We start from the raw sequence: 18731 nt of genomic DNA, 5'->3' as shown, positions 1-18731 counted from the left end.
TTCATTTTTTCATTTTTTCTTTTCTTTTCTTTTCTTCTTTTTTTTTTTTTCGCTTGGGAGGCTTCTCTGCTTACTACCAGGACTGATGACAACGATGACGATGATGATGGCCTTGTATATAGCAAATATGCTCCGCACATGGATATAGCTACGGAGTACATAGATACAACATAAAAATCCTAAATAATTCTCATCTTCTGCTACCAAGCCTTTGCCAACACTCAATGTTATTGGTCTTCGTGGATGATCCGGCAGTTGGCGCTCTCTCCGACATCGGTGTGCACGCATCACTAGCCTCAACCATCATCCCAGTGACTCAAGGCAATGAGGACATATCCATACAAACGCTTTATACGGTGAAGTCAAGGGTAAAGACCAAAGCCGTGTCAACGGACTGGGAGAGCATACGCATGTCGCCGCGATGAGGAGATTGTATACCGCCCGTCCCTGGCGAGCGAGTCTCCTCTGCCAATGCCGACGCGTCTCCTATTCAGCGACATCGTCTCCACCGCTCATCCAAATCACAAACGCGACATTCTACCGCGATTATCCCACCGAAGAGCTTCCACAGAAAGATAATCTCCCAATATTCCCAAATCTCTCATTCGCGCTTCCCTCTACGGCCCCTTCGTCCAAGGAACTTCAGCACTGGGCCATCATCGGCTCGTCGGGCAAGGCTAAGTTCCTCAATGTCCTTAATGGACAATACATATGCATACCACCCACTGCAAGGTCGTATCCCTACTTAGCTACAGATGAGATCGAGCGAAAAGACCATCGTCTCAGATTTCCTGGGTTCGCGATTAAGTATGTCGGGTTTAACGCTGACGCAAGCCGGAGCGGTTCTGCTGGAGCTGTACGGGGAGCGTATCTGAGTGCAAGGTATGAAAGTCGAAGGGAGGAGACCGATTTCACCGTCTTGCAGTATCTGAAGGGCCAGACGGAGCTGAATCCGCTGGATGAAGGGAGTAATGTGAACCAAGCTGTGTTGGGCCGGGTGATTCACGATTTGAAACTGGACGCGTTACTCGACATGCCTGTGGCGAATCTAAGTAATGGCCAGACGAGACGGGCGAGAATTGCAAAAGCTCTACTAGATGGGCCGGAGGTCTTACTGCTAGATGAGCCGTTCAGTAAGTTTTTATTGTCTGCGAGGATTCTTGTCTTATTTTGATCAATTGGGCTGAGACCTTTTGGATAGTGGGATTGGATCCGCCTACGGTGCAGGGGCTCTCGCCATTGTTGCACAACTTGGCGGTAAAGAGTGCACCGCGGCTTATCATGACTCTGAGACCCCAAGACCCGGTGCCTGAATGGATCAGTCATTTGGTTGTTCTGGGCGATGGCAACACGGTAGCTCTCCAGGGTGAAAGATCGGAGGTTTTGCGAAACTTAGACATATGGAAGGCTGTCTCTATCAGAAGAACCATCTACACACCTGAATCCTTAGAAGGTCAGCTAGCTGGAGGTGGAAAGCTAACGCTGTGCCCGCGGAGTCCGGCGGAGGATGCTTTTTATAGATCTCTCTCTACTAAGGAGCAGGATATATATAATCGGGCGGAGAAGCTACGTACAGATGGCCTCTTCGAGACGAATGCCGGCATCCTCAATGACTTTGGATTGATTCGGAGGGAGGCAGCAGAATCGGGAGCGACAAAGAAATTATCATCTTACGGTGAACCTATCATTGAGATGGACGGCGTTAAAGTGAGCTACGGCGATAAAGTGGTGCTCGGTGACTGGAATCAAATCGTCGACGGTCAACTAAAGCCCGGATTACATTGGAAAGTTCACCGCGGCCAGAGATGGGGCGTTTTTGGGCTCAATGGCTCTGGGAAGACTACACTGATTTCATTAATCACATCGGACCATCCCCAAGCATACGCCCTGCCCATCAAACTCTTCGGTCGGTCGAGATTGCCCGAACCAGGAAAGCCGGGAATTTCGATTTTTGATCTGCAGAAGAGGATCGGACATTCATCTCCAGAAATACACGGTTTCTTCCCGCGTACCTTGTCGGTCCGCGCCGTGGTTGAAAGTGCGTGGGCGGAGACGTTTCTTGCAAAGCCCAAGCTGGATCATCAGCGACGGCAAGATGTTGATTCTGCGCTCAGGTTCTTCGAGGCGGAATTGAATCCAAGCTTTGTCCCCTGGTCAGAGCGATCGCGCTTTCCTGAAAAGACTAATACAAACTGGTCAACATCGGTCCTATTCACTCATCTCACTGTGGCGCAGCAGCGTTTGCTCCTCTTCCTTCGCGCTGTGGTCCACAAGCCAGATCTGATCATTCTGGATGAACCGTTTGCCGGCATGTCGCCCTCTCTGAGAGACAAGTGCTTGCATTTTCTTGAGGTTGGGGAGAGAACCACAGCTAGCAGTGGATCGAGAAAAGTGAGTGGTCGCGATTTATGGCACTTACCTCCTGATGACCCTGCATTTGGGATAAGGCACACGGGGTTGAGTGAGGAACAGAGCCTGATCGTTATTAGCCATGTGAAGGAAGAAGTGCCTGACGTTGTTTCGCACTGGATGGCTCTACCTGGAGCATCACAGAGAGTAGAGGGTGGCGAGTTGAAGCTGAGAGTAGGTAATATTGGAGAGGGTCAGAGAGTTGCATCAAAAGAGATCTGGGAAAGAATTTGGAACATGGCATGATGAATGATCTTGATCGGTTTTTGACTAATTTGATGATGCTGTATTATATGTAGTTAGACAAAGGATGACACCCATAGAGAATCCTAATAATATATAACCCGAAATCGACGTGGGCTAGCGGATGATATTGTTTCAAAAATTAGATAGACATCTGTATCCTGTAATACGCCACGAAGCAAGTAGGCTAATTTTTTGTCTCCTACTTCAAGTCGCGCACAAGCTTACAGTGGAACCAGCAAATTACGCCCTGCAGCAGAGACTAAATGGGTGTATAGTTTTTATGTGGCATGATATCCAGCCTTAAACGTTGTATGTCGAGGTAGGTCTAATGAGGGGGGCTACCAGTATGCATAATTGAGAGAGCACACGGTATGCACCCCAAACAAGATATTTAGAATAGCAGGTAAAACCATATTCTCCGAGTTGCAGAGCTCAATTTAGACCAGCCGGAACCATCTAAGAATATTCAATACATCAGGCTCCACGAAATTCAGTCAAAAGTAAAAATAAAAACAAAATCCCATCTGCTAAGATACCTCGTTCAGCTCACTTTATGGGCTGCTGGCCGCGGTAGTGGTTTCACTAAATTCGCCCCCCGATGAATCTCCGCCGGCATCGCCCGTATCGTTATAACTCTGTCTTTGTTTTCGAGTGACATCTCGTTGCCTCAGTCCGCCGAAGGTTAGATTGTTTCGTACTGCAGGATGGTCTGTGCAGCCATAGCACATCCTATACCTCCAGTTGTTGGACCGTTTGAAACATCCTCCGGTGATCTGGCATCGCTTCCATCGGTTGCGGCAACGTGGTACTGGACAGGGCGCGGTTGTATGTTCATTGTTTGGATGGAGGCAAACATCACAAGATCCTCTTAGCCCAGAGCTTGCCGACATTTCCGATTGATGAGAAACTAGCGAGGATCCTCCATCAATAAAGTCTCACCCTGCGTGAAGGTAAAGAAAGCCAGCCTTCTGGCCTTGAACGTACCTTAATTCAAGTAGTAGGATTAAGTAAGAGTTTTGAGGTTAACAACACTTTTGAATACCGATCAAAGCAGCTTCTAAAGCGTCCTTTTTAAATTTATTTGAACGGTTAGGAAGGAGCAGGTGATTGACCGCATGACGGTTGGAAGATCTATAGCCGGAAAAGCATGACGATTGCCTGGAAGCTCTTGCAGAGAGTAGAATGCTCTTAGCCCTAGTTTCATCTTGCCAATTCTATAGCGCAGGTTTGTAGTCTTTGTATAGTCATGAGCAGCGCCGCAATCAGTTTTAAGCCAGCCCTTCACAGCTCAGATTCGCTAAACCCTTGTCCCAGACCAAGCGTCAAGTGTCGATTGCGCCTGTCTAAGGCGATAGAATCACCTGTGATGACTATCCACCGGGAGGCACTGCTCTGATCATCATCACACATTTTTAGGGGTGCTATATTCCTGGCTTCTCCGGTTTCAATCTGCACGTCGTGTTTAGAGAAAATCAGGTTTGATAGAGTTTGTAGGTTGTGACTCTCTCAACCTAGGAGGTCAGCGCACAACTCCTGGTGGTTAACCTGGAGTGGACAGTACAGGTTGTTATCCAGTTGATATCCGGCGGCTAGTAACTGTTGGTTCGGTAGTTGACCAGCAAGCCCTCCACTCACGTGACCCATAGAGTTAGCTGGAGCTTGCCAAGATCTTACAACTTCACCAACCATCCAAGCTCGCTGAGACTAGGTGTCTGTACCCTTTGAGTGTCTGATCAGATTTTTACTTCTAAGATATCTCTTTTCATCAAATCGAGCTCAGAATGCATGTGGTGAGGATAGTGAGAAACTCAGGTTTTATTCCCTGCGCAGAAAATTGTCTGTTAGCAGGTCGATAATGCCCTAACTTCCCAGAAGCGTGCTTGAACGTCAGATATGGAGGACGAAAGTTCTGATTATTCTCAAAGTGAGGAAGATATCGGAGAGTGGTATGACGGCGATGGAATCTGCCCTTCGCGGCATGCATTTGATGCATGCTGTCGAGCTAGCTTTGACACCTGGAATGATGCAGCTTCGAAACTTCCACCGGACCGCCCATCTTATTTCTACCTGAATGATTTTTTGGAAATGGTCCAAAATGTTCCGCAGTTTTTCCACAGTCCTCCAAAACATGTTGATATCACAGGGGAACGAAGATCTCCGCTTGTCTTGCGCTCGTCGCTTGAGCTGGAAACAACAAGCCACCCAACCTGTGAGCAGCATCAAAAGACCATAGACTATTTTCAGTGTCTTGGATTTCCTTCTCCAGGAACATATGAGTCTACAACTACATCGCAACTCTCTTCCGCCGGCCTGCCAGAACACCAAGGTTATTTCACGAGTATCGTTTTGGCTTGGTCGTACGTATTCTGTTGTCGCTGGGTTGAAATACTCGAGTGTGCTGGCATGAAGAGCCAGCTGCTGCATGCTGATGGCGAACAGCTTCAAAACTGCTTTTGGGATCTGGTCATACACAGTCGGTGGTCGGCTCAGGTGACCCGTGGGAAAGCGACCTTCTATGCACCATGGATGATATCCAACAGACACTCTAATCCGGCACAAAGGTTTGTTCTGAATCCTACTAAAACGATAGATTATGTCGGCTAAGAAATTTTCCAGTGATGGCTGGGTTCAAATCTCACCGAACTCGTCACTCGCATTTGATATCCTGCTCGACTTTTGCACTTCAAACGGACTAGAGGAAGAGTTGCTCCTAGGGTTTGGAGCCATTTTGATGCTAACATCAAGGAACGCGCCTTCGTTAAAGCTTCATCCACCGACGATGATTTTTCTTCCTGCGAAACAGCCTGAACATAACTCTACTTTTCGGCAGCTCTGGGAGTCGCTTGACAAATGCATGTCTCTCAGTGCCACGCAGGATGCTCTTGATTCTTTGCTTTGTAGCGCATTCTTTGATCCAAGGGTTCCTTGCAATCTAATCGGAGCTGCATCTTTGGGTGTTAAAAAAGCTCTCCTTATGCATGATGGTGACAATTTCGAGAAACTACTGCACGCAGTAGCATACAGACGGCCCCATCTCACTCTCCTGTGGCATGCTGTTGCGTATAGTCATCTGGCAATGCCCATACTGAACTTGGTGTTAAGCGGCCTTCCCCCTATTTGCCTGACTGCGGCTTTTTGGACCGATACGCATCAATCGTTCCTTCAAATACCATATTACCCTGATGGTTCAATGGATATATCTATTCCCCGTGCATATGAGTTTAGTCTTTCCTACTTTTGCCGCCCAGAGGTCAGGGCCCCATGGACACCAGCTCCTCCATTCGGGTCGACGACTATTGAAAACTTGGGCCTTGAAATTAGATCTCATTATTGCCATAGACATATCCCTCTATCATGGAAGTGCTACTGGAATCAGCGAGGTGGTGAGAGGCTCCCAGCCGGTCCGCAGCACCAACTCAAGGCAGCTGGTAAAGTAAATTTGCAATGCTTTGAGACAGGCAGCAAGTGGGACTTAGAAGAGTGAGTTACTCTTATCATTCTTGTTGATTATAATACTTATTTGTGCAGGATAAAACCCGATGCGAAACGCGATGCAGATGAGCAGTCGTGGGGTGCAACATCCAGGCTTTTCAATTGGCATAGATTCAACGAAGATGGGTTGTGGCTTCAGGACGGAACAATGGACGCGGAGCAAATTCGTCAGCTGCAGCAGCATCCATGGATTGTGGACCCCTTTGACGACGGAGGTCGGTTCAGTAAGGTGGCTGAAGCCAAACCCCCTGAAGTATGCCGAGAAAGCATCTTGGAATGGGTTGCGAAAGTGGAACCGTGATAGAGCATCAGCTTTCAAGAGTCCCTTCTCGAAGAAAGTTCTACATATTTGATTCCTGTATTTGCGGCTGTAAATCTCAGTGAGGTAAATGGAGACCTTGACACTGGTAAGTTAGCTAGCATAGAATGCGGATTTTGTGTATGAGAAGCAACAACTTCAATGCCATCTTGCCGGGTTTGCTGCTATCAAGCGAATAATGAACATCAGCAATATAAAATTCGACGCGTCCAAATAACCAAAAGTGGAAGATATTCCAGCAGCGTTTACGTGGGGGCCATGTTGCTTGTGTCAAATGCAGCTCATGCGCCCCTGGAGGCGGGCCTCTAAGGTTATAACCTGGTGGTTACACGACATACATATGTGGCGAGATTGAAGAGGGATAATAGCCCTAGGAGCTGAATGATGAATGCGAGAGAATGTTTTTGGGGGAATAATGAAACCTGAAAAATGGAGATGTTACATGATCTAATGTGAGCCAACAGTGACTAACTTTGGCTCTGACAAGACCAAAATCCACGTGAGATCAAATATACGACATGTCATGTCCAGAGGGTCCAGAGGGTCCAGGGGCAAAAGAAGCTGCAGTACTCTTCTCCCCCCCCCCCCCCCCCCCCCCACCCCCAAAGAAACCTTGATATACCTGGCTAGGTCAGAGATATATTTTGTTCATAGAGGCTGATTTCGAACGCTTGGGCAGGCAGCTGTTCAATGTCTTGAACAACTGCTAAGAAGCCAATAAGCCTATAGTTACATGAGCAAGAGTTGCTCTTTAGCTCCATTCAGGAAAGTAGCACAAGCATTTAGCAGTATGGAACACTCTAAGTTGATGGAAGAAATACTGGCAGAGGATGGGTGGCTCCATGTTGATCAAGGGGGTGAAGAGAGTGGCAAAAGAGTCACAGCAAATGTTGGACTGGAAGAAGGATAGTATGCATGCGGATTGTGATAGGAAACATGAATGCCATCAATTGGAGAAGTAAAAAAAATCCAAACTTTAGATAGCAAGGAATAAGGATGCAGATCAGATTGATAAGCGGACGCATTATCAATGGGGTATGATGAAAGATGCAAAATAGAAAGACTCATGATAGAGCTAACGACGGCGGACGAAACATCAAAACATACAGCAAAACTAAGAGAAGCTCAAAACCATCACCTAGCTTTCAGCCCCGGCACCCCCTGAATGCCCGTTGTGGTTATTTCCGTCTAGGTGAATCAGATTCTTAAAATCAACACCAACTTCCGCTAAGGTGCCGGCATGCTCATGCACAATGTCCATGCATCTCACCCAGATCTGGGAATCCGGTTCCACGCTGCTCAGCTGTCTCGATAGGGTGGCGTTGAAGGCATCCAAGTGTCCTTTGGCCCATTTTATACAGGCACTGGTCATGTTGGACGGGAAGCACTGCTGATAGATGCCGATGGTGTTTTTGATCATGGTGAAATAGATAAACGAAACCTGGAAGATGTAGAGGGGAAGGTCACCTTCGAAGACACAGTGTCTAAAATGTGCTGTTAGAAAGAGGAATTGACAGGCGGATTATAGAGCGTAAATACCTAGCCCGTTTGGTCATCACTTCTGACCTTGCTCGGAGGTATGCCTCCCGGGCGCGATCGTCAAATCCCAGTCGAGTCAGCCAGCTGATGTTCAACTTGGTTGCATTCAAAAAAGAATGAGTATCAACAAGGGCACGGATGAGAATTTCCGCAAGCTTCCCGGCTCGCACGTCGATTTTCGAATTGATCACATCTTGGGCCGTGAGATTTCCTCTTAGCGTTTTGGTTAGTTTACGCAGCTTTTCGACCCGTGCGACCGCGTCTTCGAACTGCTGAAGGGCGATGTTGATATCCAACTCATCCAATTGGCCGTCTACCCATTTCATGTTCTGCTGTTTTCCATCTACGTCGATGAGGATGTCTAGTTTGTCACGAGCATCTGAATCGAACATCTCCGAGCGTCGGGATAGCGATTGGCTGCCGCTGATCAATTCAGTTGACTTGGCCGCTGCTTCTGCTTCCGTCTTTAGACCTTTTCGGAGTTCTTCGACAGTTTTCCTGAACGTCATCACGAGGTCGTTCTTGGCCCTAACGTTGCGCTGGTCGGTTCGATAGGTGAAAGACTTTGGGCCATACCGGATATTGACCGCATTGGGAACCGCGGGTTCCTCGCTATCATCGGCTGAGTCGCTGTCCAGGTTCGCGCCGAGATCGATGAGGTCGATGTCCTGAAGAGGCCAGCATTCTTCCGCGACTAATTTTGTCGGCGCAGGCGCTTTGCTGTTGTTCTGGCTATTGGGGTCCATGCGTTTCCGTTTCTTCGCTGCCACGAGCAGATGGTCGTTCAGCAGGACGATGTGGACGGGGCGTCTGGGCTTCCACGTTGCAGAGTCCAGTTCTATCCACTGGCCGGATTCGAGGACGATATGCCGCCCTGGAATCGCGGGGAGGAATTTCTGCGACCTCTCGACAGTTTTCCAGAGCGTCTGTAGCTGGATACTCCACATGCTCTCCAGGTTAGCGACGGAGCTACGGTTTGCATGTCTTCTTCCGACCAAAGTCTCTTCGAGACTGGGAGATCCGTTCGAACCGGTGGTGGCACCGGCCTGGCCCAGTGCGGTGGTGAGTTCGGACATGAGTCCCCGGAGCGTGCTCATCTCCTCCTTGAGCTTCTCGGCCTCCTTGCTGATCTTGATGAACTGGGTGCGGTTCTGGTAGACGCTCTGCTGAAGGTCGGCGGAAGTCCTGTTTTTGAGTTTGCGAAGGCTGGTTTGGTACTCTCTGATGTCCTGCTCAGAGGCATTTGCGAGCAAGTTCGCGACATCTATGATGCGTGTGTCAGTAACGGTTGGGATCTGGGAGTCGCAGATGAGCATGTACAGTTGTCCACCTGTAGGCCGGGGTCCTTGAGCGCCTTTATCTCGACACGCAGCGGCTGCGACGATGAAGAGGTCGATGGGCGGTCGGAGATCTGCTCCTGGCTGGCGTTCGCAGAGCGAACATTGGCCGGCAGACTTGGGACGGGAGGGGCTTCTCCGACAGCGAAGTTGGGCAATTGGTTGAATTTGGCGGAGTACCGTCTCTTCACGAGGTCCGACGTCGCTCCTCCATTGCGCTGCGGGCGTGGGGTCGCGGAGGGGAGGCCGCCGGGAGACCTGCTGGAGCCCGAGTTGGGATCGACGATGGGCTTCGGAGCACTGATCTGGGGACGACGGGACTTGCTGCGAAGCGTGAGGCCTCGGACATCCATGGCATCAACGTAGTATTGTCGACGAGTAGTGGTGACCGCCACAGACTGGGAGGAAGATGGCGCTGGTTGTTGTTGTTGTTTTGGCTGCGGGTTTGGGTGGACGAAGATGCCAGCCAGGCCGTAGTTTAGTTAGAGTTTCGCGATGAATGATGGTTGAAGCAGCTCGAAGCTCCACCCCAGAAAAAAACCAAAAGCCAAAAAAAATCCGACTTGACGACGAACTTACAACAACTCCAAGCAGAAAAAGAAAATTTCCAAAAGACCGAGTCCAGCGCCAACAACCACCCACGCGCTCCCTGTAAATCGCCCTCTTCGCTCCGTCTCTCACCTTTTCTCCTTTGTTTTCGTGCTCCCGGAAGAGATTACCTTTTTTTCTTTTTTCTCTTTTTTGGTACTTTTTGTCTTCTTCTCAGACGACATCCATTCGTCTCGGGTTGCGTTTTCCAGCCATTTCTGCTGCCGTTGAAAATTTAGACGGAGACCCGACCAGCAAGCCGCGAACCCTCCCAACAGCTCGAGAAGACAGCTAGTCGCCCGTCTTCCGTCCTCCTCTCATCCTACGCCGAGGTTGTTTCTTGCACAAACCAATTAATCACAATGAGAACGAGTACCATTGTCGCCGCTTCTGCCGGCACGTTCTTGACAGGCCTACTGGGTACGGTTCCTTTTTTTTGTTCGCCGGAAATGCATCGCCTGCCTTTTTGTCCTAACATTCTTCTAGCCTATGCCATCTACTTCGACTACAAGAGACAGTCCGATCCAGAGTTCCGCCGTGCTTTGAAGCGGGACAACCGAAGACTCGCCAGAGCCGTCCGACAGGAATCGGAGGCGGAGGGTGCAAAGCAGAAGGAGGAGATCAAGCGGGCGGTCCAGGAGGCCAAGGATGAGGGCTTCCCTACCGACATTGAGGAGCGAGAGGGCTTCTTCATGGGCCAGGTGGCCAAGGGTGAAGCTCTGTGCGCTGATGGTATGTGCCTCGGCGATCTTCCAGCTTCCAATTTTTCATTCGTTCACCTTGTCCTCTTCCGTCTGCCCTTTTGTTCTTATTTTTTTTTTTTTTTTTTTTTCCTGTATCCTTTTCTCCCTCTTCATTTCGTTGCTTAGTACTGACTTGAGCTTTGGCTACAGGCTCGAACAACATCGAGGCGGCTCTTGCGTTCTACAAGGCATTGAAGGTCTACCCCCAGCCAAAGGACCTGATCGCGATCTACGACAGGACGGTACCCAAAGACATCATCGAGATCCTAGCAGAGATGATCGCGATGGACTCCTCGCTGAAGTTGGGCTCTTTCACCAGCGATCCCGGGATGGACAGCCAAAACGTCGAATAAAACACCCGACACCGAAGTCCTGACGACGACCCACCCGGGAATTAAATAATAATAGCGCCGTCCACCTGTTCGATGGTATATGTATCTACCGTGGCGAGAGGGGGCGCGCGGCAGGACGAGCGCTGGACTTGCATCTACGATATCCGCTCCAATCTCCACTACTGTACATCTTTTATCGTCCTTCGATGGCAGCAAATTCTTTCTTCTGTGGTACGAAAACTTGGCATTGGCCTCGGAGCAGGGATTCCATTCGGTTCTTCATTTTTTTTTGTCTTCTGCTGCGTTCTTAGGACGGACCCTCTGTGAGTGATTTTTCTTTGCAGCTCGGCCAGGCATTGTTGGGGATTTGCAGTGTATTTTAGTGAACAATAAAAAATGGTCTTCTTTTTTCGGCATGGGACACAGGATGCTGTATCCGCCACTGTATGGGTTCATGTGCTCTTCTCGCTGCCCACTGGTCCCACTTCACTTTGGTAGATATATCATATTGCATTTCACACTGATAAAAGGTGTTCTCCGGTATGCTTTTCAAGGTAAAACATCCGTGAAAGCTGCCTACACTGAGATGCGATCCAGATCCTTAGGGCTGCAGAAGGCTGATCGTCAGCCTCAGTTGGCCACTCTAATTTCATCTCTTCCTCCACGCAATATAATAAATATAGCACTTGGGTGGCGATCCTGGGGCTATTTTCAACATGATGCCCTGGCCACCTGCAAGCTATTAGCCAGAACAACCGGAAAATGCAGACTGTATTCTGTACCCTGCACAGAGTAGAGAGTGAGTGATGAACCACCCCAGCCATTTGGTAAAGGGTCATCATCAGTTAGACTACCACAGAGCGAACTGCACTCTACGGTTAGTGTTGGAATCTTGGCAGAGAGAAAAGAGAGAGACACTCGACTCAGAATACAAGAGTAGACCCTAAAACAATCATGGACCTGGTGATGCGCGGTTCGGCGATCTCTCCCTTTTTTGCCCTGGTGGAGTATAACTCCATCATTGTACGGAGTACGGAGTACGGAGTAATAAATTAATAAAAAAGTATTAATTAAAGACATGCCTCCTCCAGGGCGATGATCGACTGCAGGTGTTTCGGCGCTAGACAAGACCTTCATCCCAGGGGGGCCGTTTTAACCAACTCACTAACTAACCAAGGGCGGGTGGCTGCGCCGGTTTCACGCTCTTCTTTTCATCTCTCCATCTCCCTTTTTATCTCTCCGGCCGTTTCACACGCTTTGCGCTGTGCTGTCTCTCCTTTTCGTGCCTATTCTCTCCTGTTCACTCGCTGTCTCTTCTCTTCTTCACGCTCTTTTTTTTTTTTTTCTTTTTTCAGTTTATTCTTTCACTACTTGATTGCTTCACTTCTTGTTGCTCTTTTCATCTTCGCAGTTGCCTGACTGCAAGCTGAAACACTCAAAAGATCCTCACCTGTAGGAGAAGTTGTTTCGCGCATTTTCAGGGCCATCATGAAGAGCATTGTGCGTGACCCAAAAAAAAAAAGTTCATCTGAATCACTGTTCTGTTTCAGTCGCTGACATCTCATCGTGTAGAGCAAACTCCAGATTCTCGCGGCCTTCTTTGGCCTGCTGTCCACCGTCTCTGCCGTCACCCCCATCGAGGTTCAAGGCTCGCAGTTCGTCAACAGCAAGACAAAAGATCGCTTCCAGATCATTGGCGTCGAGTAAGCAGCCAACCACGTCTTTCCCGTCCCGCCGTTGATCGGTGCCGCTCACCCCCATAACCTTGTTAGTTATCAACCGGGCGGCTCATCTGGCTACAAGTCCAAGGACGGCAAAGATCCGCTCAGCGACGCGGATATCTGCCTTCGCGACGCCACTCTCCTCCAGCGACTCGGTGTCAGTACCCGATTCTGGACATGCTCCCCTAATCCGCACCGACAAAGCTGACTTGGATCACTATGTAGGTCAACACCATCCGCATCTACAACCTCAGCCCGAACGTCAACCACGATGAGTGCGTCTCAATTTTCAACGCCGCCGGTATCTACCTCCTCGTGGATGTCAACAACCCGGATTACGGCCAGCACATCAACCGAGAGGACCCTTCGTCAACCTACCACAAGGGATACTTGAAGCATATCTTCTCCATGGTCGAGGCTTTCAAGGACTACCCTAACCTCCTCGGTTTCTTTGGTGCCAATGAAATCATCAACGAGGATTCCTCCGACGACGTTCCGCTTTATATTCGCGTAAGTTATTAGATCAACAACCAAAAAAAAAAAGAAAAAAAGGATATTAAATCTAAGACTGACAGTTGTAGGCTATCCAACGCGACTTGAAGCAATACATCGAAAAGCATTCGTCGCGTAAGATCCCCGTCGGATATTCCGCCGCCGACATCCGCCAGTCCTTGGAAGACACCTGGCAATATGTCGCCTGTGACGCTGGTGACGACGGTCATTCCGACTTCTTCGGCCTCAACTCGTACTCGTGGTGCGGCGACGCGACCTACAAGTCCAGTGGATACGATAAGCTAGTTGAGATGTTCTCCGGCACCTCCCTACCCATCTTCTTCTCCGAGTACGGCTGCAACGAGGTCAAGCCCCGCATCTTCAGCGAGGTTCAGGCCATCTACGGCAAGGAGATGACCGAGGCCATGTGCGGCGGTCTTGTCTACGAGTACTCCATGGAAGAAAACGAGTATGGCCTTGTCTCCCTCGAGGGCGACGGCAGCGCGAAACTGCTCGTCGACTATGACAATTTGATGGGACAATTCAGCAAGCTTGACATCAAGAGGCTTCAGAACCTCGATCCCAGCACCACCAAGGTCAAACCACCAAAGTGCAAGTCCAGCCTCATCAAATCGAAGGGCTTCTACAACAAATTCGAACTCCCCGAACTCCCTGAGGGCGGAAAGGCACTTCTCGACGGCGGTATCTCCGGCGCCAAGAAGGGCAAGCTCGTCGAGGTCAAGAAGACCAAGGTCGAGTCCGAAGTGACGGACAAGGATGGAAACAGAATCACCGGATTGGAGCTCAAGATCTTGGGCGAGGACCAGTCCAACACCCCCGGTGAAAACACCTCAGGCCAGGGATCCAGAACCGGCCCTTCCAACTCCCAGCAGACCGGCGCTGGAGCCAAGTCTATCGTGGCTAGTGCTGCTCCCGTGCTTGCCGCTGTTGCTGCCGCTTTTGCCCTCCTGGCATAGTGAAGATAGTCAAAGTCCTTTGCTTTCTCCACGTGTCCCATGATTCCCCATTTGCGTCGTGCCAGGCAGAGTCGTGTTTTGTTGTAAATAGTTCTAGCTCCACAATAGTCCTGTGCTGTGAGCCTTTTTTCCCCCCTACTCGAAGGTGTTTGTATGTATGCACACATTGCCTGTTAATCTGATTGTTCGGACCGTGCTAGCACTGTATTCTAGATCAAACTATATCCAGTGTGTGTTCGCAACTATTCATTAAATCTTGTTGTATTCAGTTCTTACAATAAACTCGAAACAAGGCTGTGAATCACAGACCAAGAAAACGCTGATATTCCAAAGCAAATTCGATAGATCAAGGATGCTCTAATCTATATACTCTATACGGAGTACATATATTCAAATTGCACCTCTCCACAAATAGATGCAGCCAGCATGGAAACCAGCATCCACCAGGTCAACATTCTCCTACAATTGGCTGGAAGGCCATCTATTGATGAAAGCTTCAGAGTAAAGATTTTGCAAGTCAAAAAGCCATACGGTTCGCGTAGCTGTGAGGTTGACGGGTGCGTGTACGGAGTAGCAAGGGAAGGTTTAGTTGCACTTTTGCCGTTACAAAATCAGCCCAAAGAAAAGGTGTCCCGATTGATTAGTTATATCAAAGGTACTCTGTATCAACAGGCAAAAATACAACACTCAAAGTAGCTTAAAAAAAAAAAAGGAAAAAATAATCAAACATCATATCAAAGATTCTTATTTTTTTCGTTTCTTTCTGTTTTTTGTTCTCCTCCATCTTTTAAATGCTTCGAAAACCATTCATTCATGTCTAATAATAGATGGTGCGTCATGCCCTCCCTTTACCCTTTCCCCTTCCTCTTCGTCCATGACTGGAGCGTGAACCCGCTGCATTATCTAGACTTGGAAAGTCTTCAAGTCGGTCCTCCAGAAAGGAGCCACTCTCTTGGAATGTATCTACATCGCATGTTTGGCCTTCTTGCTCTGCGAGACTTAGTCGAAGTGCAAGTTCAAAGTCATCAGCTTCTTGCTGGCTGGTGCTTCGTTCTGCCATAGGACCGGAAGCGCCGCTCAAGGAGGGTAACCGCTCGGCTGCAGGATCGTTGAAAACGCGCTCAAATTTGTCTTCACGCAGTGGTGTAGGCGTCCGTGAGGATGTCGGCGCATCTTCCAAACTACGACGAATGGCTTCTGCGAGATCTGGCTCCAGTTCTTCATCCAATGGCTCCAGGACTTGAGGCTCGAGTGGCAGCCCATGCCCTAGTGTAGAGGGCAGGATGGAAGGTTCTGCATGCGCGCCAATTGGAAGCTGTGCAGCAATAGTTCCGCTTGAAGAGCTTCCTCCAGCACTGCTGTTGCTTTCCCTTCTCTTCCTTTCATCGCTGGTATACGATTCTTCGCTGAGCATGCAAGCGTAGGCAAGGAGCTCATCCTCACTTGCCCCCGGACCAAACAGGTCGACCCCAAATCTGCCGCTGAGATGTCTCTTCGCTTTCTCCTGCTCTTTTTTCTGTCTTTCCAGTTCGAGACGCTCATCCATGATAAAATCCTGTAATGCACCGCGTCCAGTATGTGAATAACGATCAACTTCCGGCGAACGGTTACCTCTACGCTGCGAATATCGTAAACGGCGTTTGTTACTCTTATATTGATCTGCTGCAAATGAACTGTATGACCAGTAGCGCAATTGGGTTCCCAGAGACACGATGCCTCGGAGATGTGTTGAATCTGGATCAAGGCATATAGCTCCCGCAGCGAAAAAATTGTGCCCAACTCCTTGCACAGTTGCCTCAGCTTGCTGAAGGCGGCGGCGTGCTCTCGAGGAGAATCGTGAATTAATCGTGCGGATGGGCTGTAGTGAAGATGCAAGGAGATCCCAGGCCTGGACCAGACCATCGTTGCCGCCATGGACCAAATAAAGAGAAGTCAGGGCAATACAAGATACTTGGGGAGAATCGGTATTGATGACCCGAATTGGTTCAACATCATTACTTATCTCAGCGTTCGGAGAAACGGGAGATCTGATGTTCCAGACAATGACAGTACCTGTAGACGTGCCAACGGCGATGAATCGGGCCCGATGACCAGGGATCTGTGAAGGGACTGATGACTCGTTCAAGCCTGAGAGGGGAGTAGATGTCTCTGAGGAGTCAGAGTCACCACACATGCTGAGAAGTGGATCTTCCGAGACCGTTAATTTAGCGATAGTTGACATATCTAGAGCAGCGGTGGTGATTTGGGCCATTCTGGGCAAATCAAGTGTCAGTTTTGATACTGTCCAGATAGCTGTTGCCAGAGCTGCTTGAGATCCGCTGTCGTCACTCAATGCCGGTGTGTGAGGTACGCTGGCTGACGATATGGGTTCTGGGCCTCCGAATATTGATGAAAGCCTGACGGCAGACTGGACGCGAGGGAAAGTTTCATGCTGCACAGCCGGCAGAGCAGAGCTGAACTTGAGACGTGTAAACCGTTTCAGGGATACGGGTTGCTTGGGTGTAACACCGCAAGTAATCACGGTGATTGATTCTCCAGCGCCATGGTTGTCATCGCCCGCAAAATCAACTTCTAGTTTCCGCTGCATATCCCATCCTTCGCATACTTTGCTGAAATGCTTGGGTTGGAAGGACAAGTACTGCTCGACTTCGGCGGTCTCTGCGGCAATTTGTGCGGCAGTAAGGCCCATAGAGCAGCTAGAAGATCTTGGAGTATAGCTACCGTCAACAAGCTGTGTATTGAATGGGTCCGGTCGCGCAACACGTCTAGTCGCTTCAACGAGTTCCCAGCGAACAGTTCTTCCAGTTTCCCAGGCTAATTGATCTAGCTGTTCGGGCGTGGGTTTGGGGTTGGTCTCTCTTTGCAGAGGGATTTCGGTAAGATAGAATACCTCACCGAGTGCATTCAAGACGACAGCCCAAATGCGACGGTACGCGTGTCGCTTGGTAGAGAAATTGTCGTCAACGCGAATCGCTATAATGGGCACTCCGGGACAAAGGACCCATCTTGCTGTGATCTGCCCTCGCTCATAGCGTTGGTTGTAAGAGTGATTGGGGCCGATGGCATAGGCTGTAAGAACGCCAGTTGAAGTTCCCGCTAGAATACCACAAAGTCCATTCGTGATCTTCAAAATCTGTGGCGATTTCGCAATCCAGACAGAGCAGATACTGGTAGTCACCGGGACTAGCTTGGGGATTCCAAGTTGCGGTTGAGAACGAGTCTCCGAATCTGTCAGGGACAAAAAACGGCCTCGTTTCTCGTTCGAGGAGAGAAAATACGTGCGACCACGAGGACAACCCTCTCCATACACCAATCCATATTGCTGGCTTACGTCCATCACGTTCGGAAGACCCACGAACTCTCCGGCACCGAGACCCCACTGGGACTCACCGGGGAATAAGTCCGCGAAATGGTTGAACATTTGAGGGTCCGAGATGCCCCATGCACCAAGACCTGCCTTGCTAGCCGTGGGGTCACTTGCGGAAGCAATCCCTTGCTCTCTTGCTCCATGTACAAACATGGCTGGCTTCTTTTCCGAACCTGAACCAAAAGCACCGTCAATGTGAGAGACCGGGTACAGTAAAAGAGAGTTGTAGGTCGCCAAGCCTGAGGAAGCCGGTCCAGTACGCGGTGATGCTTGTTGGCCTGATGGCTGATATTGTGCTGGTCTACCTCTAGCCAGCGACCTCAGCAGGCGTGTCCTCAGGATGTATTCATTTCTCCACGACGCCAGAGCCGTCAGCCGGCAGAACGTACGTTTCCGCAAGAGGAGGTGCTCGAATTCGTCGGAATCAAGTCTTCCCCTCTCGGCTTCGATAGCAGCAGGGCCGGGAAAGTAGCGTGAAAATGCAATTCTCCAGGCATGCGGCGTGGTCACGAGGCTGTGGAACCGCCGATTGACGAGGCTCATGGAAGAGAGCGACGCCGGAGGGAGATGCGACAGGATGTGAGTTAGGACCTCTGTAGTCAAATCAGCAAGGCAAAAAGGAAGAGGTCGCTCCTCGTTCTAGACGCCGCACCATTTGGGAAGTTCTCGACTGATAGTCGAATGGGTCCGTTGATGCGAGACGGGATCACTTTGAACCCCAGCTGCTCTGTGCCCTTTGGCGAAGGGATCCAGGTATTCTCGTACTCGATGACTCGATCGACAGGCCGCGCTGGTTTGTCCTGCTTCGGAGAGTCTATCGAACACGACACTGAGTCATCGGTGCCAGGGAGGATCGCGACCGAAGACCTGTCGGAGACTGTGTCGCCAACAAGTTCTCGGTCGCCGCCATCTCCATGGGAGAGGCAGTTGGGGCCAGAGTGATCAGAGAGAAGGTTTCCATGCTGGGCGAGGGATGCTGGGTTGTTGCGGGCCGGGTCTTCAGGGACGCGATTCTGGATGAGGTGGACGATCTCTGGTTGCATAAAAGAATAGGAACGGGAGAGCTGGAAGGAGCGAGAGAGACTGAGCCAGGAGTTGGTTCCGGTCCAGTCACAGGGAGAGATGCGTGCTTCTGATCGCTGTGTCGACGGCGCCGTGGATGTGCTGGG

At 49.8% G+C, this 18731-nt stretch overlaps 6 protein-coding genes across 6 annotated transcripts; 4 read left to right on the top strand and 2 right to left on the bottom strand.

Annotated features, from left to right (window-relative positions):
* Window positions 1–345: 345 nt before the first annotated feature.
* D8B26_002565 (uncharacterized protein) lies at window positions 346–2678 on the top strand. The gene is made up of 2 exons (XM_003069048.2): window positions 346–1133; window positions 1202–2678. The coding sequence occupies exons 1-2, from the start codon at window positions 422–424 to the stop codon at window positions 2653–2655; spliced, it is 2166 nt and encodes a 721-aa protein (XP_003069094.2). The 5' UTR covers window positions 346–421; the 3' UTR covers window positions 2656–2678.
* A 1870-nt stretch (window positions 2679–4548) lies between these two features.
* Window positions 4549–6478, top strand: D8B26_002564 (uncharacterized protein; the record flags this gene model as incomplete). The annotated part of the gene is made up of 3 exons (XM_066123873.1): window positions 4549–5216; window positions 5272–6135; window positions 6184–6478. 3 exons carry the CDS (start codon window positions 4549–4551, stop codon window positions 6446–6448), a joined length of 1797 nt encoding a protein of 598 aa, XP_065979948.1. The 3' UTR covers window positions 6449–6478.
* A 773-nt stretch (window positions 6479–7251) lies between these two features.
* Window positions 7252–9783, bottom strand: EXO84 (exocyst complex component exo84). Its single transcript, XM_003069046.2, has 3 exons — window positions 9326–9783; window positions 8006–9269; window positions 7252–7950 (listed from the first exon to the last, which is right to left on the bottom strand). Exons 1-3 carry the CDS (start codon window positions 9693–9695, stop codon window positions 7605–7607), a joined length of 1980 nt encoding a protein of 659 aa, XP_003069092.2. The 5' UTR covers window positions 9696–9783; the 3' UTR covers window positions 7252–7604.
* A 149-nt stretch (window positions 9784–9932) lies between these two features.
* On the top strand, window positions 9933–11425 carry D8B26_002562 (uncharacterized protein). The gene is made up of 3 exons (XM_003069045.2): window positions 9933–10350; window positions 10417–10662; window positions 10824–11425. The coding sequence occupies exons 1-3, from the start codon at window positions 10293–10295 to the stop codon at window positions 11024–11026; spliced, it is 507 nt and encodes a 168-aa protein (XP_003069091.1). The 5' UTR covers window positions 9933–10292; the 3' UTR covers window positions 11027–11425.
* Window positions 11426–12149: 724 nt separating this feature from the next.
* D8B26_002561 (uncharacterized protein) lies at window positions 12150–14504 on the top strand. Its single transcript, XM_003069044.2, has 5 exons — window positions 12150–12505; window positions 12578–12708; window positions 12778–12883; window positions 12952–13236; window positions 13308–14504. Exons 1-5 carry the CDS (start codon window positions 12494–12496, stop codon window positions 14193–14195), a joined length of 1422 nt encoding a protein of 473 aa, XP_003069090.1. The 5' UTR covers window positions 12150–12493; the 3' UTR covers window positions 14196–14504.
* Window positions 14505–15030: 526 nt separating this feature from the next.
* On the bottom strand, window positions 15031–18605 carry D8B26_002560 (uncharacterized protein; the record flags this gene model as incomplete). Its single annotated transcript, XM_003069043.2, has 2 exons — window positions 15031–18155; window positions 18215–18605. The coding sequence occupies 2 exons, from the start codon at window positions 18603–18605 to the stop codon at window positions 15031–15033; spliced, it is 3516 nt and encodes a 1171-aa protein (XP_003069089.2).
* Window positions 18606–18731: the final 126 nt, after the last annotated feature.

The sequence above is a fragment of the Coccidioides posadasii genome, chromosome 2 (assembly GCF_018416015.2).
Source record: "Coccidioides posadasii str. Silveira chromosome 2, complete sequence".
NCBI lineage: Eukaryota > Fungi > Ascomycota > Eurotiomycetes > Onygenales > Onygenaceae > Coccidioides > Coccidioides posadasii.
This window is presented reverse-complemented; position numbering and strand designations above follow the sequence as displayed.

What these genes read in the sequence shown, in the direction of transcription:
- EXO84 (XM_003069046.2), bottom strand. Translation starts at nt 9,695, where the DNA reads ATGGATGTCCGAGGCCTCACGCTTCGCAGCAAGTCCCGTCGTCCCCAG. An exon ending in CGGCCTACAGGTGGACAACT is followed by an intron (nt 9,270 to 9,325) that starts GTACATGCTCAT and finishes CACGCATCATAG; the next exon opens with ATGTCGCGAACTTGCTCGCA. An exon ending in GTGATGACCAAACGGGCTAG is followed by an intron (nt 7,951 to 8,005) that starts GTATTTACGCTC and finishes AGCACATTTTAG; the next exon opens with ACACTGTGTCTTCGAAGGTG.
- D8B26_002562 (XM_003069045.2), top strand. Translation starts at nt 10,293, where the DNA reads ATGAGAACGAGTACCATTGTCGCCGCTTCTGCCGGCACGTTCTTGACA. An exon ending in GTTCTTGACAGGCCTACTGG is followed by an intron (nt 10,351 to 10,416) that starts GTACGGTTCCTT and finishes ACATTCTTCTAG; the next exon opens with CCTATGCCATCTACTTCGAC. An exon ending in TGAAGCTCTGTGCGCTGATG is followed by an intron (nt 10,663 to 10,823) that starts GTATGTGCCTCG and finishes CTTTGGCTACAG; the next exon opens with GCTCGAACAACATCGAGGCG.
- D8B26_002561 (XM_003069044.2), top strand. An exon ending in CTCTCCTCCAGCGACTCGGT is followed by an intron (nt 12,884 to 12,951) that starts GTCAGTACCCGA and finishes ATCACTATGTAG; the next exon opens with GTCAACACCATCCGCATCTA. An exon ending in ACGTTCCGCTTTATATTCGC is followed by an intron (nt 13,237 to 13,307) that starts GTAAGTTATTAG and finishes TGACAGTTGTAG; the next exon opens with GCTATCCAACGCGACTTGAA.
- D8B26_002565 (XM_003069048.2), top strand. Translation starts at nt 422, where the DNA reads ATGAGGAGATTGTATACCGCCCGTCCCTGGCGAGCGAGTCTCCTCTGC. An exon ending in ACTGCTAGATGAGCCGTTCA is followed by an intron (nt 1,134 to 1,201) that starts GTAAGTTTTTAT and finishes CCTTTTGGATAG; the next exon opens with TGGGATTGGATCCGCCTACG.